At 35.9% G+C, this 23,890-nt stretch overlaps 6 protein-coding genes across 9 annotated transcripts; 4 read left to right on the forward strand and 2 right to left on the reverse strand.

Moving 5' to 3' along the window:
- The first annotated feature begins 2,197 nt into the window (after window positions 1–2,197).
- Window positions 2,198–3,800, forward strand: LOC9328476. The gene is made up of 3 exons (XM_021014926.1): window positions 2,198–2,672; window positions 2,795–3,067; window positions 3,456–3,800. The coding sequence occupies exons 1-3, from the start codon at window positions 2,603–2,605 to the stop codon at window positions 3,566–3,568; spliced, it is 456 nt and encodes a 151-aa protein (XP_020870585.1). The 5' UTR covers window positions 2,198–2,602; the 3' UTR covers window positions 3,569–3,800.
- Window positions 3,801–4,601: 801 nt separating this feature from the next.
- LOC9325720 lies at window positions 4,602–5,798 on the forward strand. 3 transcript variants are annotated; one of them, XM_021014579.1, is made up of 5 exons: window positions 4,602–4,777; window positions 4,880–5,028; window positions 5,139–5,159; window positions 5,278–5,448; window positions 5,527–5,798. In XM_021014579.1, the coding sequence occupies exons 1-5, from the start codon at window positions 4,680–4,682 to the stop codon at window positions 5,592–5,594; spliced, it is 507 nt and encodes a 168-aa protein (XP_020870238.1). In that variant the 5' UTR covers window positions 4,602–4,679; the 3' UTR covers window positions 5,595–5,798. The 3 variants fall into 3 exon arrangements, with proteins under 3 accessions (XP_020870238.1, XP_020870239.1, XP_002889656.1); XM_021014580.1 differs by lacking the exon at window positions 5,139–5,159; XM_002889610.2 differs by lacking the exon at window positions 5,139–5,159 and having other exon boundaries at window positions 4,880–5,016.
- Window positions 5,799–6,364: 566 nt separating this feature from the next.
- LOC9325721 (thioredoxin-like 4, chloroplastic) lies at window positions 6,365–8,196 on the forward strand. The gene is made up of 5 exons (XM_002889611.2): window positions 6,365–6,480; window positions 6,906–7,036; window positions 7,252–7,686; window positions 7,770–7,823; window positions 7,902–8,196. Exons 2-5 carry the CDS (start codon window positions 7,019–7,021, stop codon window positions 8,013–8,015), a joined length of 621 nt encoding a protein of 206 aa, XP_002889657.1. The 5' UTR covers window positions 6,365–6,480; window positions 6,906–7,018; the 3' UTR covers window positions 8,016–8,196.
- A 2,657-nt stretch (window positions 8,197–10,853) lies between these two features.
- Window positions 10,854–15,405, forward strand: LOC9325723 (probable NOT transcription complex subunit VIP2). 2 transcript variants are annotated; one of them, XM_021013078.1, is made up of 15 exons: window positions 10,854–11,001; window positions 11,293–11,421; window positions 11,532–11,640; window positions 11,713–11,891; window positions 11,991–12,039; window positions 12,153–12,362; window positions 12,703–12,909; window positions 12,998–13,099; window positions 13,447–13,535; window positions 13,622–13,789; window positions 13,896–14,324; window positions 14,433–14,485; window positions 14,566–14,607; window positions 14,898–15,036; window positions 15,120–15,405. In XM_021013078.1, the coding sequence occupies exons 2-15, from the start codon at window positions 11,404–11,406 to the stop codon at window positions 15,186–15,188; spliced, it is 1,863 nt and encodes a 620-aa protein (XP_020868737.1). In that variant the 5' UTR covers window positions 10,854–11,001; window positions 11,293–11,403; the 3' UTR covers window positions 15,189–15,405. The 2 variants fall into 2 exon arrangements, with proteins under 2 accessions (XP_020868737.1, XP_002889659.1); XM_002889613.2 differs by having other exon boundaries at window positions 13,637–13,789.
- Window positions 15,406–15,496: 91 nt separating this feature from the next.
- On the reverse strand, window positions 15,497–19,389 carry LOC110224957 (ankyrin repeat-containing protein At5g02620). Its single transcript, XM_021013079.1, has 3 exons — window positions 17,698–19,389; window positions 16,969–17,386; window positions 15,497–16,886 (listed from the first exon to the last, which is right to left on the reverse strand). Exons 2-3 carry the CDS (start codon window positions 17,309–17,311, stop codon window positions 15,601–15,603), a joined length of 1,629 nt encoding a protein of 542 aa, XP_020868738.1. The 5' UTR covers window positions 17,312–17,386; window positions 17,698–19,389; the 3' UTR covers window positions 15,497–15,600.
- Window positions 19,390–20,105: 716 nt separating this feature from the next.
- LOC9325724 (3-ketoacyl-CoA synthase 3) lies at window positions 20,106–22,041 on the reverse strand. Its single transcript, XM_021014568.1, has one exon. The coding sequence runs from the start codon at window positions 21,831–21,833 to the stop codon at window positions 20,397–20,399; it is 1,437 nt and encodes a 478-aa protein (XP_020870227.1). The 5' UTR covers window positions 21,834–22,041; the 3' UTR covers window positions 20,106–20,396.
- Window positions 22,042–23,890: the final 1,849 nt, after the last annotated feature.

The following is a 23,890-nucleotide window of genomic DNA, read 5'->3' on the forward strand; positions in this document are numbered from 1 at the left end:
CGGTAAATCCAGGGAGTCCCGAGGATAATGTTGTAAGCTGCGGGCTTATCGAAGACAACGAAGTCCACGATCTTCGATACCTTCTTGGCAAGGACCGGTAGCTTGATTGTTCCGAGAGACATGGCTGACTCGCTTGTGAACGCAACTAACGGAGATGGGGGTCCTACTATGTCTCCTCGGCTGATTCCCATTTTTTCTAGAGTACTTAAAAAAATCAAGTCGACCGAACTGCCTGTATCTATAAGGATCCTTGACACTTCGAAGTTAGCGACATCAAGAGTAATGACTAGAGCATCATCATGCGGTCTTTCGAGATGCCGCGTTTCTTCTTCGTTAAATGATATTGAGGCACCTTGAAAATCAATTTCTTCGCTCAAGCTTGCTTTGAGTAAGATATTTCGTCTATGCTTTTTGATGGAACTTATTGAATCTCCGCAAAATCTGGAACCTCCTAGAATCACATTGATCTTACCCTTCGATCTTCTTTGTTCTTCCTCGTTGGATAACCTTGGTCTTTTGGAATCTTGATCTTTGGAGTTTTCCTTTGCTTCGTGGTATTCCTTCACAAAATCTTTTATATCGAATTTAGAAAGATCACCGCTAGCCCAAAGTTCTGCGAGATGCTTTTTAAGAACGCTGCAATCCTTGGTTAAATGTCCGGTTACTTTATGAATGTCGCAATATAGACTTTCATCACGGACCCAAGTGTTTGATCTTCCTTTCCCTTGGAATTGCTTCCCGACGGTATTGTTGAAGGGTTGCGACCCAAACATCTTTGGTCCCTTGCTCTCCCTAGGCTCGAACTTCCTGGTAGGGACGGTGATTGCGGACTTTTCTTGTTTATTCCTTTTGGCAAAACTTTCTTTTTCGTCCTCTACCTCCATCCAGTTGTTCGCGCGGAAGAGTGCATCCTGAATTGTGTCTGGTTTATGAAGTATTAAGTCTTCTTTAAACCTTGAATCATGTCGCAATCCTTTTCGTAAGGCAGATAAAGCTGATTGCTGTGAGATTCTTGGGAGTTTTGACAGCACTCCTTTGAATTTGGTGATGAAAACTCGAAGTGACTCATTAGATCCTTGCGTTAAGTTCCAAAGATCGGCATCCGAAACGCTTTTATCATAAGGATGGAGTATTGCTTTAAGAATACGGCTGATAATTCGTCGAAATTGCTGATCGAACCCGGCTCTAATTGGGTGAACCACATTAGAGCTTGGCCACATAGATTCTCCGAAAACAGCTTGCAATAGCCTGCGTCTTCATCAGCTTCATCCAATTCGACTCTTCCTGCAGCGATCAGAAAAGCTGCGAGATAGCTTTTTGGATCCTCCAATCCGCTGTAAGGATCCAATTTGAGTTTCCGGGAATCTTTGATCCTCAAACTCGCAATTCGCGAGATGAAAGGTGTTCGCCTAGCTTCTTCAATGACTCGATTGATGTCTGGCTCTGAACTTGTAGCTTGATGAAATTTTGATTTCATTTCTTTTAATTCCTGGCTAACCTTCCTCATGGTCTCGAACTGGTCGAGGTTCTCCTGCTCATACTGAGCTGCAAGTTGTTCTTCATCCCCGAGTTGCGTCTCTTCCTCCAACGTCTGAGCTACATTATTAGTAGCACCGGGGGTTGTTTGTCCGCTGGTTTCATTTCGTGCAGCGGAACTTGGCGAGTTGAATATCCCTCTTCGGATTCCCACCGGGTTTCCTGCACTTAAAGAGCGAACACGAGTTTGTATAGTATTGACGTTTTGACTAAGAGATACCTGGGATGTTTGCAACGTATCGACGGCCTTTTCCACATCCGAGAACTTTTGTGATATGTCCGACATGGTTTGCTGCATAGCTTTGAGGGTTTCAGCCAATGATGTCTCAACGGCGTCTCCTCCGGACATTGTTGCTTATCTCGGAAATGTGATAAAGGAAAAATCTGACCACTCAAGAATCCTAATCTATCCCCACAGACGGCGCCAAAATGTGGATGTCGGATTCACACACTCAAGTATTTTATTAAGTGGGAAAGATTATTCTTGAGGGACAAAAATGAATGTGTAAAAGCTTGTGAATTGTTACAAAAATTGCTATAATATTTCTTTCTTGAGAGGAAGATCCCTTTACATGGTCATTGGCCTTTATATTTATACATAGAGAATTGACATTAAAATGAATAATTAAGTACAATTATTCCCTCTTAAATGTGTCCGTTTTGATTCTTTGACTTTAATGCTCAACGTTTGAATTTGAGTTGACTCTGATCTTCATGGGCCTCGCCTTTCTGGCCCAAGCGTCCCCAAACCGACTTGCCCGCTTCTTTCACACCGAACTCGTGTCTCAGTGCAGCCACTTCGAATTCTCGAGGTGGTGACAACCACCTCGACCGTTCCTTCGGCTCATGGGTCCAATGGGCTTTATCCCTTATGGGCCATTATCTTGACTACGTGGCAATCTTTGGTTGGTCTCGGACTTCTGGTGCGGGATCCGACACCAACAATGACTTGCAGCCCATTATGCACACTTTACATTAAATTGTTTTCTATATATAGATATACACATACAAATTCTCCGGTTAACGTAAGAATACTGATCATTTATCATATTTTCTAGACCTAACTATGTTCTCGCTCCGTACCCTTCTTGTTATACTTCTCTTTGCTTTGATAGCAATTGTTGGATCCATCAACGGTATTACTCTTATCACTTTGATACATCTACCAAACAATATATGCATTTGTACCCTATAATATGTGGCATAGAACTGAAAATGAGTTCACTTGATTAAAAATTAACTTACGTTCACAAATTAGGGGAACCGGGGTGTGGTGGTTCATCTCCCACCTGGGAAGACTTGCACGACGAACAAGCGCAACGAAATTTGGACAATGCAGACAAGTTTGGTAGGATCACTCTTGATTGTGAAACTACTGGTGGTGGAGGCAACGGTGCAAACAACGGTTTCGTGACGATTATAGACCTATCCTTTGGTCTCTTCTTTTTTATTTTTGTCGCCATTGGAATCTGGTTTTTCTGCGTCCGAAGACAAAAGGCCATCAACGCAGCTATTGTTAACTCCTCTCCAGGTAATATGATACAACGTTACAATTCCAATTTCCAACCAAACAAATAATTTCAATCACTCTTTTAATTACTCGTAAACCGGCTGGATTGCGGGGTTTTGTCAGATCATTGACTTTGTATTTGGGCCTGATGATTACATAATTGGGCCGAATTATTGGTCGGACTCGGATCTGTCCGGAAAATTTAAACACTAATTCTACACGAGTTAGAACATGCAACGGACGACGTGTGGTCATAAATAGTTTAATATCGTAGTGGTTATCGAGATTAATTAGGATAACTAAAGTCTAAAGAATATATTAAAAATATGAAGAGTGTATGTAATTATTTTTGTCGTCCAATCATTTTTTATTTATTGAAATAGTCTGAAGAGTGTATAAAATTTAATAGGACAAGTGGGAGCTAAAGGGAAGGGCTATGGAATGGATGAGAAGACGAAAACAGTTGCCATGACCATGGGTGCTCCAGCAGGAAAGCTTTCAAATGGTGACACCAATGTTTGATACCAAAAAGAAAAAGAAATGTTTGATACAAATATACAATAATTGAACTCGTTCGATCTGATAATCTTTCTCTTGATTTCTTTCTTTATTTTTTGTTTTGCTATAGATGATATGATGATCGTCTCTGCTGTTGTCGTCCTTACATTACACATAGTTTCAAAAGCTTGTGTAACTAAATACTTTATTATCTTTAATTTTTTTTTAATTAGAACTTATCCAATAATTGAAATAATGGGGGATTTTAAATTATTACGTGTTAGTTATAAATAATTTTATATCCAGTAACAGAAGATTTTGATATTTGTTTTTAAGAATTCCACAACCACATCCAAGAAGTTAGATTTTAGAAAGAAGATTGATAGGTGTCAATTTAGTCTACTTCTTTTAACTAAATATGTACATATATAAAGTTTCACATGCATTTCAAAAACTTCTTTAAACATTACACTAAAATGTAAGTAGATTATATATTCAATAACATCAGATTTGAGAAGATAACTAAAAAAGAAGAAGAAGAAGAAGATAACTATTAATCATCAATTGAATAAAAAAAGATTTTTTAAAAAGATCAAACTCATCAAAAATCTTAATCCAATACACCTTTAAATACAACAATCAATTTAATCAGGAATCGAATACTATTATATATCTCCTCTCCGATAAGACTACAGGACCTTAATGACCTAAACTTATTGGTATTGTCAAACTCTTAAAAAAATAGTTTGTGTAAATTATTAGATTTGTTTTTGCATTATTGTTGTAGAAATTGAAAGTTCGTTTTTTTTTTTTTTTTACTGGAAATCTGTTACTAGCTACTTGAAGTATTAAAAAAAAAAAAAAAAAATCCTTACATTTTAAAATTAGAGGAGTTTTTCTAGTCAAACGAGACAGCCTAAAGCTATAATAATCAAGAAAAAAAAAAAAGACAGCCTACCGATCGGTCCACAAAGCACATCCAACAACTATTCGAGTTATCCAATTATCAGTTGGTAATAAAAAAGGTGAGCAGACGCAAATATGCAAATAGAGAAATTACTATACATAGTAGAGTATTATCTCATGTTTATTCGTATATTTTCCATATAGACAAAACACAAGGCAGACGACTTCAATGGCTTCTAATCTTGTACTCATCGTCCTCCTCGTATTTGTGTCTCTCTCTTTAACTTGTGGATATTCTCCTCGTACTTTGAGAGATGCTGTCTCAAAGTAAGAACATCTCTAAATCCTTCTTTATTTGTTTTCACTTGTTTTTCATATTGCTGCAACTGAATACAAACATATTGTTCTTCTGCTTTCTCTCTGTTTTAGACAAGACGATGATTCATATGTCATGGCTACGAGTGATCAAGAATCATCGATGGTCGTTGTTGAAGATATAGTAAAAGGTCGTCTTCTAGCCAGAACGGTTGTGAACAAATCAGCTTCAAAGAGCCCTCCAAGCAAAAGTAAAACAAAAGGTTTCCTAAACTAAAGGAAAATTGCTTAATTTAATTTTATTATGTTTCGACCAGATATTCTTTTTAGTACATTAGTTTTGATACAGTATACAAACTTAATTAAATTGCAGGTTCGAAGAAGAAAGAAAAGAGTAAGAAAATAGGAGCACTGGATCGATGCTGATAGCTTCATGTTATTCTGTTTCGATCATATATATTCTTTTAAGTACATTAATTTTGATATAATAAACAAACTTGATAAAATTGCAGGTTTGACAAAGAAACATAAGAGCTTTAAAATAGGACCATTGAATGTTGCACTTGGAGTCTTTATCGGAATCATCATCGCAGCAGTTGTGGTTTTCATTGCGATCGTCGGTGTTATATGTTTTTTTATAGTTTTATGTATCAGACACAAAACAAAAAAAAGTACTGAAGAAGGTAACTTACTACATTCACAATAGATTAGTTAAGTTATTAATAAATAACCTGCTAATACATTTTTGTTGTTGTATAAAGGTAGTGCTACTGAAAAAACTAATGGGTCATTGGAAAACCAGACTTCTAAAGCAGAGGATCATGTCTAAACATATCATCGCTATCAATACCTCGTTGGGAGCTCAAAGATTTATTTTGTGTGAATTTTTTATTAGTTAATCACTTAATTCTGTGTTATGGCTTTGAATTTGCGATGTGTACATATTGAATTACTGCTCATTTACGAATCTTGAATTGTAAATTCTATTTATGGCTTTGAATTTGCGATGTGTACATATATTGAATTACTGCTCTTTTACGAATCTTGAATTGTAAGGACAGTATCAAACTCAATAATAAAATTTGATTAACAAATTTCAAAACTTGGTTTGGTGATGAGTTTGATTACAATGAAATTGATTTTTTTTTTCTTTTTTTTTTTGACATTGGAATATCTGTCGATATAAAAAAACAAGAAAAAAAAAGATGTAGAAGATCATTTTTATTTGAAGATAATTAAAATATTTACACTAATCTTTAAAATATTATTTACATTTATCTTTATCTTAATTAAGGAGATAAGATTTATCTTTAGTGTTATCTCTGTGTACAAACACAACAAACATATACATACTAAACTGAATATTTATCTCCGAAAATAGAATTCTTATTAGATACATTGCCCAAGAAAATAATGAATATATATTCTACACAAATTATATTCTACTTCTAATTATATAATTATTTATTGAAAATAAAGTATTTAACGTCGCAGTAGCGCCATTTGTTGCATGGGCCTATCTAATCTAACTAAGATACGAAATTTGGATTTGTGGTTGAAAATAGGTCAACACGATAAATAAAAAAAAGTCAAAATTTGTATGTCATGTGGTGGTCTTTGGCTCTTTGGCATGGCTGACAAAATCGATACCAAGTTCGTCTGGCTTCCGAGTTCCGTCCCAAGTAGGACGGTCCAAGCAAATCTCGAGAAAAACGGTTAGTACTACAAAAGAACGCAACTTTGTTTCGAAATTTCGATCCTTGGAGTTTCAAGATTGTTTTTTTTTTTTTTTTGGTTTCATCCTTTGGGTCCATAGCGTTGACAGGTCCTGCTTCGTTTGGCTGTAGATTACAAATCTGATTGCTTTAGGGTTTTGTCTTTTTGCCGATTTTGGGGATGGTTGATCTTTCAATTGAATCCTCAATCTGATTGCTGACATTAGAATGTTCATTCCAGTTTTGTCTTAATTCCCATCTAGTTGGTGAAAGGGTTTAGATTTTGCTTGAAATTTATGCTTCAGATGCGTTGAAGTTGTACTGTTTATAATTCTGTGTTGTACTCGGATTCAAAGTTGTTGCCTTTACATGTCATATATCTGTTTTGGCTATTTCATGCCTCACCATTGAATCCTTCGTTTCAGGCCAATCAACCATTTACGGGAGCTATCTTTCAGGCCTGAGTTCACTTAAAGGGTCCCTGCTTGGTTTGCTTATGAGACTGACTATTGTTTGTGGAGTTGAATAATATCTGCAAATGTCAAGTCTTCTTAATGTACTGCCACATATCCTTTATATCAATGTGTTGCAGTATTACCAATCTAGCTTCTAGGATTTATTCATGTCTATCATTCCTCTGACTAGTGGTAGTTCCAGTCCTCAAATTTATCAGACTGTTCAGGGAGAACGTTTATTTTTAGAAAATAATGCAAAAATGACCCCTTTCTTTGGCTCTCCCTCTCAATTTTCATTTTTGATTCTCATTTGCAGATATATCACTGTAGCTCTCTTGGATACTCAGGACTCTCTAGTAGGGGAGGTATAACTGTTGGAAACTGTAGATGGGTCTGGCACAGCGGTGGAGTCAGGTTGTCGTTTCCAAGAGCTGAGTCTTCATCCATGAGTATAAACATTGCAATGGGTTGTACGTTTCAGCATGGGAGAGCAAAAAGCTTAAGTCAGGAAAACGTAGTGGAGTTATCTGATGAAAACGATGATCTATGTCCTGTGGAGTGTGTCACTGAGTTCAAGACCGATGATGAATTGCTTAGAGTCCTTGAAAAGTCGAAAGAAACTAATTCTCTGGTCGTGGTTGATTTTTATCGCACTGCTTGTGGGAGTTGTAAATACATAGAGCAGGGCTTCTCAAAACTGTGCAAGCAATCTGGTGACCAAGAAGCTCCTGTTATCTTCCTTAAGCATAATGTGAGTATTTGATTTCTCATCTTCGATTCAAACAAGCGAGAAGTAGTGAAAAAGTCCATTAATAGCTCAAATGCTATTTGCAGGTGGTAGATGAATATGATGAACAATCTGAAGTCGCAGAAAGGCTCCGTATCAAGGTAATCCCTCTTTAGAATTTTGGTCGCTAACAACACTAAAAAACCGAATCGTGAGTTTGATATACTACAATCTTACAGGCGGTTCCTCTCTTCCACTTCTACAAAAACGGAGTTCTCTTAGAATCATTTGCGACTAGAGACAAGGAGAGGATCGACGCTGCTATTCTCAAATATACATCCTCGGAATCTTGAAGCACATTAGATATATTAAACCGCATTCTTTCGGTTATCTTTACCAAATCATTGAAAATGATGTAACTATATTGAACAACAAAGCATCCTTCTTCTTGTAAGATGTCATACTGAATAAGACAGATGCAACATTTTGATCTCTTTTCTATTTTTGTTTGCCTTTATGTCTTCATAACCCACATATTCATGTGCAAAATCTGCAGTGATAGCTTTCGTACTTAGCTTACTACTTTGGTTACTTGATAAGTATCTTTTGGTCCCAAGATCTTGAAACTAGATTGCAACTTGTCTCATATGGTATGATAATCAAATCCTATTTGACAAAGAGATGTACCAAACTGAGGAGGATCAAGTTTTAGTGAAAAAAATTAAATTGTATACTGTATTTTTTTTATATTTTAACTAGATGTTAACCCGCGGTACACCGCGGGTCTATATTTTTATTAGAAAAATTTATTAAATTTTGTTTTAAGATACTCTATAGATATATACTATTTTTTTGTTTAATTTAAATGTATAATACACCGTGAGACGAAATTTTATTACAAAAATTGAAATTTTATAGATAGACGTAGTATAAAAACAATAGATTCAATTGTATGATTTTGAATAAGATGCTGATTTAACCCGTCTTATACTAATTTTACCCGCGGTATACCGTATGCTAAATTTTAAATAATAAAATGAGGATTTAATATGTGTTATAGCGATATATTAGTGATATTTTAAATTTATATTAATATCAATCCTAACCAAACCTGTGTCATACAATTCGTCCCGTAATATTTAAGACTATTTTATAAAAACTCAAAAACCATAGCTAAATGGGCAAACAAAAGCCAAAAAATTTAAATATATCAATTAGAAATTTTTGAATTAGAAATTTTTGAATTTAATTAGAAAAGATTGCTCCATAATTTTAAATCTTATGTATTTAATGTATTTATGAAGATTTGATATTTGAATTTATTTGAGAACATTACTTATTTTTAGCAATTTCAGAAAAAAGACATGGGTTAAAGCTTGAACTGATCCGATAATTAAGGTCTGAATTAATAGTTTTGCACCGGCCTTGTTATTTTATTTGTATTTTCTAATTATTTTATCACTATTCAAACCTTAATGATCCATGTAATTAACACTAACCTATTATTGTTATATAATCACAAATATTAAAAATAATATGTTTAGAACTGCCATGAAAAAAAAATTAAGTATGCAACTTTCATTAGTTCACATAATGAAAAAATAAACACATAGAGTATTAGAACCCAATAACAAAGAATCATGTCTACCAATTTTGTAAAGACCTACAGAGCCCAAATTGTTTTTATTCAACTCTCTCATATACCCAAAATGAAAAACTTAGAAACGGAAAGTTCAAACTCCGTCGTTAACGGTCACAGTAACGGCTCCGTCGATCTGAGCCTTGTTTCTTCAAAGCTACAGCAAAACGCATGGATCTACTCTCCGTGTAGCGTATCAAGGAGTTCTCGGCGTGTATTTTGAAGCTACCACCGGAAAAGCATATCCGAAATCTGAAGATATTCGGTGTGATCAATTCGATGTTGCGTTTCAGGCGGTGGAGCTTTGGATCGCCGATCGTCTTGTTTTGCCAATCGAAACCTAAAGAATTACGATCTCCTCCTCGTCACCATCTTCACATCGTCGGCGAGGTTTAGATCCCGGTTCACCACTGTCTCCTAGCTCTTCCCGGAGTCCGTACAGATTGCATCACGTCTGCGATTTCACATTTTCTGTAAAACTGGTGAGTTTTTATTAGACTAATGAAAGGTATTTATATTGTTTTGAGAATACTATAGGGTTTTGGGTGAGTGAGTTCCTAAAATCTTGCTGATCAAGTAACAATATCTTCAAAATCTTTTATTTTTGGAATTGAGTAATTTTCTTGCAAATCTCGAAAAAAAAAAGAAATATAGGAAAGATAATTATGAGTAATTAGTTGGGATGACAGCCAATGGTAGAGATTTTTGGCAACAATTTTTGAACGTAACATCTTTGATTTAGGAGAGATTTTTGGAATATGCTTATACCGAAATATATGTGTAATTATCTACATTAATGACGGTTTTTTTTAGATTTCCTTAAATGTCTTATCCAAGATACGGATATAATAAAACCGAGTAAAACCCGGATCCAAATTATTAAAAGCAAAAAACCCCTGCAAAAATATATATATAGATTGTTATTTTGATTTTAAATTTATTGCAATTTAAATGGGCAATTGCCTATATTTAATCTGTTATTGTAAAAGAAAAATGACATAGCTTATTATTAAAATATTAAACAAATTTATTAACATAATATATATATATATATATATATACTGTTAAAAAAATAAATACGTTTTTTCTTTATAATTTCATAATATATGTATATATTGTTAAAATCTGGACATTTATTATGAGCATAAATATGAAAACGATTTTCCATTAAAATCGGCTATTTATTAGGGTCATTAATATGAAAGATATTAAGACAACATGGCTTCATTTATTAGTTTGAAATTAAGACAACATCCCTTAAATTGCTAATCCAAGATCCGAATAGACTAAAACCCGGGTCAAACCCGGATCCAAAAGAATTAAAGCAAAAAAGTACTATAAAAATGTATATGTAGATTATAGTTTTTAACATTGACTATAGTTATTTAACCTAATTCCTAGTTACTATAATTATTGACAATTTACCTTAAACCTAATTCCTAGTTACTATAATTATTGATAGTTTACCTTATAAACATATTTAATTACTAATAAACCCTGAAATTAATGTAGAGAAAAAAAGGTCCCTTTAATTTGTTCGCCTCCGAGGACGGGTCCAAAACATATTCGACTAAAACGGTCAGTTCTACAAAAAGATCAGATTTTTCTCTCCGAATTCTTCTCCACCTTGGAGAATTTCGATCCTTGGAGCTTCAAGATTGAGTTTCTTTGTTCATCCTTTGAGTCCATATTCTTATCAGGTTCTTATTCGTTTGACTGCAGACAGGATAATAAATCTGAATGCTTTAGGGTTTTTGTTTATTTTGGGGCATCCTTCTTTGCCGATTTCGCAATGGTTAATCTTTCTCTTGAACCCTTAATCTGGTTACTGGCATTAGACTGTTCAATCCAGTTCTTGAAAGGGTTTTGATTGTTTGTAGTGTATATGATTCAGATGCGTCGAAGTTTTACTCTTTATAGTTCTGTGATGTATTCAAAGTTTATCCCTTTCCATGTATTTACTTGTCTCACCATCTAATCCTTCGTTTCAGGCTAATTAAACCATTTACGAGTGCAATCTCTCAGTCGTCCTGAGCTCACTGAAGGGTTCCTGCTTGGTTTGCTTATGAACTTTTGCTTGTGGAGTTGAATAATATCTGCAAATGTCAAGTTTACTTAATGTACTACTGCCACATTATATCAGTGTGTTGCAATATTTTCAATGTAGCTTCTAGGATATGTAATGTTTATCAATCCTTCTGACTAGTGATAGTTTCAATGATATCCTCAGTCCTCAATAAACGGGTCTACCTCGAATTTGTCAGACGGTTCAGGGAGAACGTTTACTTCTTCTTTCTCCGGTCAGTCTGGGGCAGCTTCTCCAGCTTTCCATCATGCTGGTGGGTAGACGTTTCCCGCGCTATTTCTGTCGTAATTCTTCTGAACTTATATTGGTTGTTTTCTTTTTATAGGATCTATTCAAGGCCTTCATAATATTCATGGAAACTTTAATGTTCCCAACTTGGCGGGAAGTCTTGGATCGAGAAATTCAAGTCTAAACGGTGTTCCTTCTGCTGGTGTCCAACAACAAAATGGAAGTATTTCGAATGGAAGATTTGCATCCAGTAATATTCCGGTTGCACTCTCTCAGGTGCAGTCATGCTTATGTGTTGGTATTCGAAATATAATGCAAAAATGAATCCTTGTTTTGGCTCTGCTTAAAAGTTTGCTTTTGGATTCTTATTTGCAGATATCTCACGGTAGCTCCCATGGACACTCAGGACTCACTAATAGAGGAGGTATAAATACTCTTGGAAACCTTAATTCAGTAGTAACACTAATCGGTTATGGTAGTTCTATTCCTGAATTATTCCTACCTCTACTACCATTGGTAATTGGTTTACTGTACCAGGATTGGGAGTTTCTCCAATTTTGGGAAATGCAGGTTCTCGAATGACGAGTTCTATGGGGAATATGGTTGGTGGAGGCACAATGGGTAGGACTTTGAGCTCTGGTGGAGGATTATCGATTCCGAGTCTTGGTTCACGGCTAAATCTGGCAGTAAATAGCGGATCCGGAAATATTGGACAAAATCGCATGATGGGTGGGATCTTGCCACAAGGTACTTCATGATTTATATCCTTTTCTGCTGTTTGTTGAAATAAGTCATTTGTATGGTTCTAGTTGATTTACATATCCGTTAGTAAACATGATGTCAAACCCTTTATCATTAAATAAATAACACCGGATTTCAACTAGTATTTAGAAATCATTAATCGAATAACATATGATTTTGACAAAGATTTTACAATCAATGATCCAATAACACATGATTTTGTTTGGATTTCCACACCAGTTATCCCCAGTAACCAAATAAATAACCTCATATTTTTCCAAAATTCGCGTTTCGTCTCATCGTTTATGAAAACTGTAAACTCTTATATTCTTTCCTTTCTCTTCAGGATCTCCGCAGGTTCTTTCGATGCTAGGAAATTCTTACCCTTCAGCTGGAGGACTTTCCCAAAATCATGTTCAAGCAATGAACAGTCTAAGCTCTATGGGGTTGCTGAATGATATGAACTCCAACGACACTTCTCCGTTTGATATTAATAATGATTTTCCTCAGCTCACAAGCCGCCCCACCTCTGCCGGCGGTCAAGGACAATTGGGTAAGTAATAAAAACCCTTTAATTCTATCTTCTCTCTTTTATCGGTTTGAAGCAAAACTATACTCCGCCCTTTTCTGAAACTTCTTAGGGTCTCGATTGAAACAAGGGCTTGGAATCAGCCCTATAGTTCAGCAAAACCAAGAGTTCAGCATCCAAAGTGAAGATTTTCCAGCATTGCCAGGATATAAAGGTCCTCCTTTTGATCTGCAACTTTTTCTCAATTTATGTCCTATTTGTGTGCATTATGGAATTTGACATTCACACCCCAAAAGGAACCATCCACCTTCCACATTGGCATAATATTTGGTGTTGAGAGATTAGAGAGTGATTTTCTGATCAAACCCAGCAGAATTACTAATCATCTTCATGATCCATTGTGATGTTACCATCTTTGATTCTCATCAAAAAACTAGTACAGAGTTCGCCTATTAAATTTTCCAACACGTTCATGGTGTCTGCATTTAGTTTATTTGTTGTCCGTATAAACAGATTTCGAATTAATGTATAGTCATGATAAGATTGATCGGTTTATTACAGGTAGTAATGCTGATTATCCAATGGATTTGCATCATAAAGAACAACTCCATGAGAACTCAGTTTTAATGATGCAATCTCAACAATTATCTGTGAGTATCAGCTTGTCTTAAAATGTCATTGGGTTTAGTTCTCTTCCATTGAAACTTTTCCTCAAAACATTTACCTTATCCTCTAGTGCGGCTACCTGCAGATGGGAAGGTCTGGTGGGTTTAACTTAGGTGGAGCATATGCATCACACCGTCCTCAACAACAGCAACAACATGCTCAAGTTGTGAGTAGTAGTGGTGTTTCCTTACATGGGTCTGACATCTTCTCATCTTCGCATCCGTCTTACCACTCGCAGGTACGGTTTAGTCTGTAATATTTGAAAACAGGCTGAGATCATTTGAGGTTTAATTTCATGAAACCAACATTACTGTGCTTTCTAAAGTATATTTTATTGGTTTCAGACTGGTGGACCTCCGGTTATTGGATTAAGATCTATGAATTCTGGAAATTCTGTCACTGGGATGGGTACTTATGACCAGCAGCTCATCCAGCAATATCAGCAACAACAGAACACATCCCAGTATCGCTTGCAGCAGATGTCAGCTGTTAGCCAACCTTTCAGAGATGGGGGATTAAAACCAATGCAGGCGACACAGTCAAATCCTGATCGGTTTGGCTTGCTCGGTTTGCTCAGTGTGATAAAGTTGAGCGACCCTGACTTGACGTCTTTGGCCCTTGGTATTGATCTGACAACACTGGGGTTAAATTTGAACTCAACAGAAAATCTTCATAAGACTTTTGGCTCGCCTTGGTCCAATGAACCCTCTAAAGGTGATCCAGAATTCAGTGTACCGCAGTGTTACTACGCAAAAAATCCTCCACCTCTACATGTAATTCACTCTACTCTCTAATCAGTACCATCATTCACTTGTCCGTCTGGGGTTGTGTTTTCTTATCATTACCTGTTTTTAATTATTATATTTTTTTGGTGGATGCAGCAAGGGCTCTTTGCAAAATTATTGGTAGAAACATTGTTTTACGTATTCTATAGGTATATGTCTTTGGAATTGAAACTACTTATTGTTGATTCACTCTCTTGTCAAAAGAACCATAACGATTTTTGTCGTGCAGCATGCCGAAAGATGAGGCGCAACTATATGCGGCAAATGAACTGTATGTCCTTTTCATCATAATATATTTTTTTTGTTTCTCTAGTATTGTAAAGATGAAAATACTTCTTAGGAGTTTTTAATTCACAATTTTCATTGAACTTGGAATATAAATTCAAGATGAATTTGTCTTCACATTTGAAGAAGAAAGGGAATATGCAAGATAAACATCAACTTTTGATTCCATCTTTCTTCTCCATGACTTGAAAATGGGTTTCTGTCTTAATTTCCTGGTTTGGTATCAGATTGCAATGCACTGAAGAAGAAAGCTGCATAACTCTTATTGTTTTGCAGTTACAATAGGGGTTGGTTCTACCACAAAGAACACAGGTTGTGGTTCATTAGAATCGGGGAACCTCTCGTGAAAACAAATGTGTATGAAAGAGGATCATATCACTGTTTTGATCCAAACTCATTTGAGATCGTTCAAAAGGTGAGTACATCCAAGTTCTGCTCATCGATTGTATCTTTCTTCATTTGGCCTCTGAAGAATACCCAAAAATTATCTCTTTGCAGGAAAATTTTGTTCTCTATTACGAGATGCTGGAAAAAAGACCATCCCTATCTCAAGATTCTCAACATTGAGTGTAAACTATGCCGCCTTCAGTATTATAATGTAACTTTCCTACCAAAGTATCCATTGGTTAGGAAATCCATAGAACAGGAACCAGTATCCAACATGTATCTTTCTCGGATTTTAGATTTTTGGTTTATTTAACTCCTGGCAACTTTTGTTGTTCATATATAGCTGAAATTTCTTCAAGCTATAGATTAAACAATGCATATTTCTCCCCCCCATTCAGAATCGGTGTTACAGTAATGTTACTCTCTTCCTTTCTGCTCTAATCCTTATTTGATTTCTCCTGTTCAAAGCATCTCAGGTAACTCCTCAATACCAGTGCCTCACCCGGATCAACTCATTGAATCAAGTCAGAAAAAGGTACATCAAGTTCTTGCCGTGTACATAAATGTGAAAACGGATCGAGTATCGTCAAAGTCAGATTGCGTACATTTTCTTACACTCGTTCTGGAGAATATCAGAATCCGTAAGCTGGGGAATCCCCCAGGGTCCAGATTTACTGTTGGAGGATCTTCTAATGTTTCTTAAATTGGCAGCTTCGATCTTGTGCTGTATTATCCAGTAGCACATCGTCCCTAACGTCGTGATCATTATAGTTGCCCCAATAGCAGTCACCCCAATGGCTAACCACTTCTCTTCTTCACCAACAACAACAAACGACAAAGCCAAAAAGGCAACAGAGATGAGAACACAGGCAAGCCACATGAGTTTGTTTATCACAGCCATCATCTGTTTCTTGGCCTTGCTCTCTATTACCACCACTGATGTCTGAACCACCACGACCGCTAAGGAGATGAAGAGTGCGATCGAATCAAAGATGAAGAATATTATGAACGGAGTCGTCGATGCAATATTCGCCTCCCCAAGGGAATGTCCATCTGGAATTTTACTTGTGTCTTCTACATACTGCCCCGGGACAGTGAAAATTGCTGCAAAAGCAACCGTAGCAATAAGAACAGCTACAACAGTAGTCGAGTTTATTGCATTGTTAAGACCTTCTGTGTGCATTTTGTTAAGCTGTTTGGCAATTCCTTGAACACGTTTTCTGGTCAGACGTGTGTGCTCAAGCTGGTTGTGAACCTCATGCTTGATATCGCTTACGGTTTGTTTCAGCTCCCGAGCAGGGTTAGGCCCAGATGGCTTAATGGTTTTGGCGCTGGGAACACCATGTTTCTGTAAGATAAGAGCCACTTCTGGATTCCCAATTTTCTCTGCTGTGTCAAGTGCGGTTTCGCCTGATCGGTTAACAGCTTTTGTGTCTGTCATGTTGTTGGCTAATAGCAACTTAACAATCTGAGATCTGCCTTTTCGGGCTGCAATGTGCAACGCTGTGTTTCCCTTCGTGTCGGCTATATTGATAGAAGACCTATCCGCTTTGATAAGCTCCTCCACGACCTCAACATTTGTTCCTTTAACCGCCATGTGAAGGGCTGTTTGGCCCTTCTTGTCCATCCTTATTGCGATCGCGGGTTCGGATGCCAAGAGAGCCTTAATGACTTTGACATGCCCGTTCCTTGATGCAGAGTGCAGGGCCGTCTTACCGTTGCTCTTGGCAATTCCAGCAAGGCTGCTTCCCAATTCCAACAGAAAGTTAACCACTTCAGTGTGTCCTTGTGTTGCCGCTGTGTGCAATGCTGTTGTATTCGATAGATCCACAGTCATCGCTAGCTCTGAATGAGCCTCTGCTAAAACCTTCAACACATCTGTAAAAGTCCGAAAAAGCTAATCCTTCAAGATGCAATCGACTGGTTTTAAATGGCGATTTTCAAAGGGTTTAAGACGTACCGAGATCTCCTTGCTTTGCAGCAATGTGGAAAGCATCAAATCCGTTCCTTGCTTTGATCTCAACGAGAGCAAGATCATAGCAGTTGATCATCTCCTTGACAATATCTACGTAACCATACTCTGCTGCAACATAGAGTGCGGTTTCGCCTGATTGGTTTTGTTTCCCCAACAGCTCATTCAACTCAGACTCTCTGGTTTTCATAAGAATCTCAACAACTTTGTCTTTGTTTCCGCTTCTCACGGCTGAATGAAGCAGAGTGTCTTCGCGTTTTCCGGTTAGCTGTTTCGCCATTTTCTTTGATGGCACGCCAGAACCCGCCTTGGTGTCTTCTTCCCCTTCCATCGTTGGATACAACCACAAAACCCTAAGAACCTCTTATCTCAAAATAATTCCATGAAGCGATCAATCAATCTCTTTCTACAAGGCAAAAAAAAAAAAAAAAACAGATTATAAACTGCACATTCTGATTATGGTTATGCAGACAATCTTTGAGCTCGATTTTCTACCTCTCATATCCTTCACCCAGATTATTTACTATTATTGGCCTACGATGATCATCATAGGTAACGATAAAAACATTTTAGTTTTTTGAATAACATCAAAGTTTGATCGAAATACGTTTCATCTCCAAGAAAAAAAATCCAATTCATGCGGAAAATATAAAAGCAAAACCTTCGATTTAACATCTATGAAGCAGCAAAAGAAAAAAGAAGAATGATTGATCATACCAGGTCTCGCTCGAATGGTCGGTCTTCTCCAATGAAGAAGCTTTGAATATATACAAGAAAATGTACTTTGAATATATTACAGTGAGATAGCTCTTGTGGATGATACTTTGAATATATACGATAAAATGTAATGACAAAAAAAAAGCTTGGTGCTCTTGTTAAAGACTATAAGAGAAGTAGAAAGAGAGAAGAAAGTGGAAGAAACAAGATTAATAAAGGTTTATAAGAAAATGGAATTTGGACATGAGAGGCACATGTAGAGCAACGTCGATCACTTTTGTATGTGAATCCATCAGCCAATGAACGAAAACGAATCTATAACATAAATATTTGTGCAACTTTCTTGAAAGGTAGTGATCATGACACCCTTCAAGCTTATAAAATGTTTTCTTCTTTTTAATCTCTACTTATTATTTTAAAATTGTTTGGTTTAAAAGATAGAAAGTAAAGTAGATTCGTTTCTTAGCTTTGATGTATGATCGTTTCTATATATTAGTGGTTTGGCGATTAAAAATAAAATTTAAAACAGTTTATGCTAATAAGTTTCTAATCGCTCATTTTTGCTGGTACTATCCACTCGCTTGACCTTTCACACTCGTGTGCGCTTTAGCTTTTTTTAGTTGTTACATGTCTCTTCATTTTTTCTTTTTTTGTATCGATATTGCTTGCGATAATGTCATCAACATTTATCAAAACAAAACTCCCTCAGAATAATATTTGGTGAAGAGTGTGTGACGAGTAATGAAATCCAATTGTTGCAGAAAGGTGGAACAGTTTAGACTTCAGCCCATAAAGAAAATTTTGAATTCAGTTCTAGTTATGGTGATATTTGAAAGAATGTATACGTAGATAAATATGTAAATATTTAAAACTGAATTATTGTATATGACATTAAGTATTCACATTACTCATTAAAATTTTGTCATGCTCTTTCACCAATCCATTCCAAAACTCCATTAAAATGAGTGATTTATCATTTGCTCTAATCAATACTAAAAGAAAAACTAACATTAAATTTCAGAAACGTTAGATAACAGAAGTCTGCGAGACTGCGACCCAAATAAATAATGTAAACTTCTCCGCCACGGCGCCACCTCAAATAATAAATGGTTTTGGTTCGGCGCAATAAATAGAAATTCATTTAAAAAAAAAAACAAAGACAATTGGATAGTAAAAGTGAGTGACAAACAGAGCAAATAAAGAAGCCTACAAGTAGCTAGACACCATTAATTCATTATAACCACTTAAATATGCTGCTTTTATGTTATTGGTAATGGTATACATCATCAGGTCTGTGCAATTCTCTAAAATCTTCTGTCACTATTCTCTTATTTCTGTAACCTTAGTCTTCTAATTCTCAAAAATTCAGTCACTTATTGACCACCATGTTATATATAATAAATATATAGCCAATCCAAGAAATTTTTTGGTTACAATCAACAGGACATGGTGCATTATCTCTATTTGACTGCTCTGCTGCTTCAAATGTGGTTTATTCTAGAATGACGATAGACGGCATGATATAATAAGTTTTATCAGATCAATTTGTTAAATATGTGTGAAAGCAATTTTTAAAGATAATTTTGGGATTACGGATTAATTATTATTGTGGATCCCTTTTTGGGGTCAAAATTGTTGTGGACCGTTAAATTTAGATTATGATAGTGAAATCCAAACCGAAACAATATTTTCCTATTCTAACAGCTGAAAAAAATAAAGAAAACGATCTACAAGTAGTAAGCATCAACTGAAGAAAGCAATTTTAATTTTGCTAATTTTAGGTTTGAAATGAAATAATATAAATTTTAGTGTACTGATAAAATCATCATTGGTTTAGATAACTGTGGCGGCTGGATTATTTGATTAATTAAGCTGACCTGTGAAAAACATTAATTATTTTGGTGAATATATGGGACCTGAATCGGGTGGTGAAATCAATGCGAATTTAATGTACATCCTACCAAATCAACTCTCTTTTCCTTTCTTTTTTTCCCACCAATCGAATGCTGACACATAATCTTTTAATTTTCATAAAACAGTCAAAATGCATATATGCAACAGCTGTCGAGCACAGATTAAGACAGTTTTCATAATCATGAACACTGATTTATTATCTCTCATATAAATGTCCACTTATTTCACTGTAATTTCCATATTTTTTCATAGCAAAATCCTTTTTCATTTTACATTTTAACCAAAAAAAAGTAAAATCCAAAAGAAACAAAAACCTTAATAAACTTGCTTAATACAATAATACACCGTAATTTTTAAGATGAATAAAACAAATTACAAGACGTTGCAAGAAAAAAAGATACAAACGATAATGTTCTATTTTAACAACTAAAGTGGCATGAACATGTAGCGTGACAAGCTCTAGTTAGTAACTAAATATGTCACAGCAAGCATAATATTAAAATTTTCGGGGTATTATTATTTACCAAAGGAATACAATAAATAGATTATTACACCCAAAAAAATTATTTATTAAAAAAAAAAAGAAATTTTCACGTTTATATCGCAGTATCTTTTGTCATTCATATTTTCTTTCCCATCCAATTAGAAAAAAAAGAAGTAAAATGTAGCAATTCAGAATCCAAATTTTTTTTAAAAAATGAAAATAAACTATATAGTCACCTTTGTGTGGATTTGCAGTTTTGAAGTAGCTGTATATGTTTACATTTAATGATTCGAAGAAAACATCACATAAATCCTTCAGGCATCTTGAAAGTATCAGGATCTTCTTCTTCATGAATCCAACCATACTTCTCAAAAAATGGATTCAAAATCGATTTTGGTGGGTACTGATCAATGCAATGATTCCACACATTCCCCAGAGATTCCCCAACAGTAAGATCTCTCACAACTTCCCAAACGCAACTATTGCACTTGAAACCTGCCCCAAAGCTGATCATGAACACTCTATCTCCTCTCTTCAGCCTCTTCTTTGCCTCCATATATCCCAGAACATACCACAAGCTACTCGCTGACGTGTTCCCAAACCGGTGTAGCGTCATCCTCGCCGGTTCTAGATCGTACTCGTTTAAGTCGAGGCTGTAACCGATTGCGTCGATAACCGCTTTACCTCCAGTGTGAATGCAGAAATGGTCAATACCGGTCTTGAAGTTAATCCCTGCTTTAATCCCTGCCTTTGGAGCTGCCTGAGTCACGTTCGTTGAGCCTTTGCTAGGGTTGCTACGAAGCTTCTTGAGAAGAAGACACAACATAAACCTTAAGAGCTCGGTTACGGGAAGAATCTTGGGAGTGATGACTTTGAGGTTGTCGATGAAAGCACGAGTCGCCGCTTTTGGAAGAGTCTTGTCTAAGTGGACACCGATATGGCCTAGCTCGTCTTCTTTTTGGACACAAGCGCTGTATGAATCGTCTCTGGCTCCATGGTGCGTCCTTACCAAACACCTTAGCTTGAACATGGCTCTCCTGCTCTGACTTCGCTTGTTCGTCAAGAGAACAGCGCAGCCACCGGAGCGGAACAAGCAGTTGGCAAGTATCATCGACCGGTTGTTTCCGCTGTACCAGTTAGGACTAAGTGACTCGGAGGTCACGACAAGAGCAAGCTTGTTCTTGTATGTTTTGAAGATGTTTTTGACAATATCTATAGAGATAACACTGGCGCTACATCCCATCGCCGTCAAGTTGAAGACTTTGATGTCCTCTCTCATTTTGTAATGTTTAATGATTCTTGCAGATAGTGAAGGCGTTGAATTGAGCATTGAGACGTTGACTACGAGGATGTCAATCTCCGAAGGAGAGATTTTGTTTCTCTCAAGGACTTTCTCAATTGTGTCTATGTAAAACTCTTCCATCTCCGAGATCCCATCTTGTAGCGTAGGACGCTGTTCACGGCCCTCGAAGAAGAGCCTTGGTGCGTAAGTTTGCTCTCCAATACCGGAACTAACGATGGCTTTGAGGAGGAACTTGTACTCGTTGAGACGAAGGTGTTTGTTTCGAAGGATGACATCACCGCTGAATTGAGTGCTCACCATGCGATCATCGGAAGGTTTGTGACATTGGTAGTCCAAGATGTAGCAGTTTTGATCTCTCTTGGAGTCTATGTGTTTCCAGATCTTGAAGATGAGATAGGAGATGAGAAGAGAGGAGAGCATAACAAGAAGATCCATTATTGTTTTTATTGGAGTTCAAGAGAGAAGTGATATAAAAATGCAGCCAAGAGTGTTGTGGGATATATAAGAGGACAGTGGAGCAGGAAAAGACAGCTCTCATTTTTTGACAACTCATTCCGTCCAATAGATTATGTCAATATCATTTGGTAAATTCTCCGGGGTTAATAAATTAAGGAGACTTAAATTTAATTGGAAAAGTTACATGCAAGGACAAAATTTATGGTAAGAAACTTGAAACAATAAGATGGCACATTGATGTTTGGTGTAGAAAGTGGACGAGGACTTGGCCTGTCTATTTAAGTATTTATTGATAAAGTCAGGAAGTTTTACACACACATGCACCAACGAGTTATTGTGGATAGATATAATGTATGGGGTTACTAGGAGGACATTCAAGAACTGTATATCCGATATGTAGAAAAGTATATATGTGAACTTGAATGATGCGGAAAAGCGGTGCTCTTTTATGGACTTCAAAACTAGAAATAAATAGATTGATTATAACAGTAAATAGAAAATAACTTCGAGTATCTGGCGGTTCAAATATTAATGTAATTTTGATGTGAAAGCTATTAATGAAATAACAGAATAACCTAGTAGAGATTGGAGTTTGGGTAGTAAAAAGTTAGGACTGGCAAAGTAAAAGTTTGCACCAAGAAATGCGATTTATTTGGGGATATTCTGGCCATTAGCAGACCGCCAATTGTATTCGATTCTCAAACATTCCATTTAAACCACCAATACTCAAACACTGATTGTCATGCTAACTTGTGTCATACATCAAAGATGACACATTGATGTGGATGTGTATTAGTAGTACAATGCTAAGACTTCGCCTGTGTCTATTTATTAAGTTTAATACACGCGGAAAAATTTGGTACGTTGTTCTGAACTTCTGACTTTTCTGTGAAATTAATTATATTATACTTTTTTGTGACATTAACTATATTAAAGACATTTCTAATTAAAATTAGTGTTCATCTTCACTTATTTAAAGATCGTCCGTAAAAAAAAAGAATCATTTATTTAATATCAAAATTAATTATTTCCACAAATTCATGATGTCAAATAGGATTTCATAAGCTAAACACACGACTGTATCGATTGACGTTTGTTGGACCAAAGTTTTTAAGTTTAGATATATTGGGTATCAAAATTAATTCATATGTTTTATTATATGGTATATAAAAGATTTGAGGTTGTAGATGAAAGAGCAATAAAGAGATTTGGTGAGAATGTGAGTATAAAGAAGCAATATACAGGTTTAAGAAACTTTTTTGGATATAAGTGAGAGTGTTGTGATGATAGCTCTCATCTCAACTTCCACCAACCTAATTACGTATCTCTCTTTTACTACAAAGCCATCAACGTAACGCTTATTCACACTATCCGCGTGCGACTACGTCATTTACTTTTTCTCTTACTTAATTGATCGATTTAAATTCATAACCATCTCTTTTAATTCTACAAGACTTACTAGCTCGTTTCAGTTTAGTTGTCGTTTTAGGATTAAAATTTTGTTTCATAATAGTTGTCGTTTTAGGTTTTCAATGCAAATGTTTGGTGAAAATTAATGTTTTGTCATTAATGTTCTAATGTTTTGACCAATGAAAAAATTATAAAATATATTAATAAAGGGTAAAACAAAAAATTTAATGATTTTCTTAATTTATATGCAAAAACCTTAAACGACAACTAAAACGAAACGGAGGGAGTATTATTTTATACACATATTTGAATTTATTTGGACGCACTATATATATATATATATATGTCAATAACGATCACGCGTTTTACTGCGTGTCAACTTGCTTTATAAAAATGGTCGAGAGGATTGCATGCAAACACTTTGCGAAAGCGTTAATTAAGAGTAGTTTTGAGGTTAGTTCTAATAATGGAGGAATTAATGTTTGCCGGTGTTTTTAGTTAGCTGGTCACTTCATTTTATAAGTTTTGACTTTTCTTGAAATTATCCAAATAAACCAAACTTGTCAATTCGATTTCTAGCAAATGGGGAGATGACACTGGTTCATCATTTGCGTGTGATTGAATTA

This window comes from Arabidopsis lyrata, assembly GCF_000004255.2.
Source record: "Arabidopsis lyrata subsp. lyrata unplaced genomic scaffold ARALYscaffold_1, whole genome shotgun sequence".
In the NCBI taxonomy this organism is placed as follows: domain Eukaryota; kingdom Viridiplantae; phylum Streptophyta; class Magnoliopsida; order Brassicales; family Brassicaceae; genus Arabidopsis; species Arabidopsis lyrata.

Excerpts from the sequence above, each read along its gene's own strand:
- LOC9328476 (XM_021014926.1), top strand. The coding sequence starts at position 2,603 with ATGTTCTCGCTCCGTACCCTTCTTGTTATACTTCTCTTTGCTTTGATA. Across the intron at positions 2,673-2,794 it reads AATTGTTGGATCCATCAACG|GGGAACCGGGGTGTGGTGGT; the intron begins GTATTACTCTTA and ends TTCACAAATTAG. Across the intron at positions 3,068-3,455 it reads TATTGTTAACTCCTCTCCAG|GACAAGTGGGAGCTAAAGGG; the intron begins GTAATATGATAC and ends AAAATTTAATAG.
- LOC9325724 (XM_021014568.1), bottom strand. The coding sequence starts at position 21,833 with ATGGATCTTCTTGTTATGCTCTCCTCTCTTCTCATCTCCTATCTCATC.
- LOC110224957 (XM_021013079.1), bottom strand. The coding sequence starts at position 17,311 with ATGGAAGGGGAAGAAGACACCAAGGCGGGTTCTGGCGTGCCATCAAAG. Across the intron at positions 16,887-16,968 it reads TGCAAAGCAAGGAGATCTCG|ATGTGTTGAAGGTTTTAGCA; the intron begins GTACGTCTTAAA and ends GGACTTTTACAG.
- LOC9325720 (XM_021014579.1), top strand. The coding sequence starts at position 4,680 with ATGGCTTCTAATCTTGTACTCATCGTCCTCCTCGTATTTGTGTCTCTC. Across the intron at positions 5,029-5,138 it reads AAGCAAAAGTAAAACAAAAG|GTTCGAAGAAGAAAGAAAAG; the intron begins GTTTCCTAAACT and ends ATTAAATTGCAG. Across the intron at positions 5,449-5,526 it reads AAAAAAAAGTACTGAAGAAG|GTAGTGCTACTGAAAAAACT; the intron begins GTAACTTACTAC and ends TGTTGTATAAAG.
- LOC9325721 (XM_002889611.2), top strand. Across the intron at positions 7,687-7,769 it reads TTATCTTCCTTAAGCATAAT|GTGGTAGATGAATATGATGA; the intron begins GTGAGTATTTGA and ends TGCTATTTGCAG. Across the intron at positions 7,824-7,901 it reads CAGAAAGGCTCCGTATCAAG|GCGGTTCCTCTCTTCCACTT; the intron begins GTAATCCCTCTT and ends ACAATCTTACAG.
- LOC9325723 (XM_021013078.1), top strand. Across the intron at positions 13,100-13,446 it reads AGCATTGCCAGGATATAAAG|GTAGTAATGCTGATTATCCA; the intron begins GTCCTCCTTTTG and ends GGTTTATTACAG. Across the intron at positions 15,037-15,119 it reads CATTTGAGATCGTTCAAAAG|GAAAATTTTGTTCTCTATTA; the intron begins GTGAGTACATCC and ends ATCTCTTTGCAG.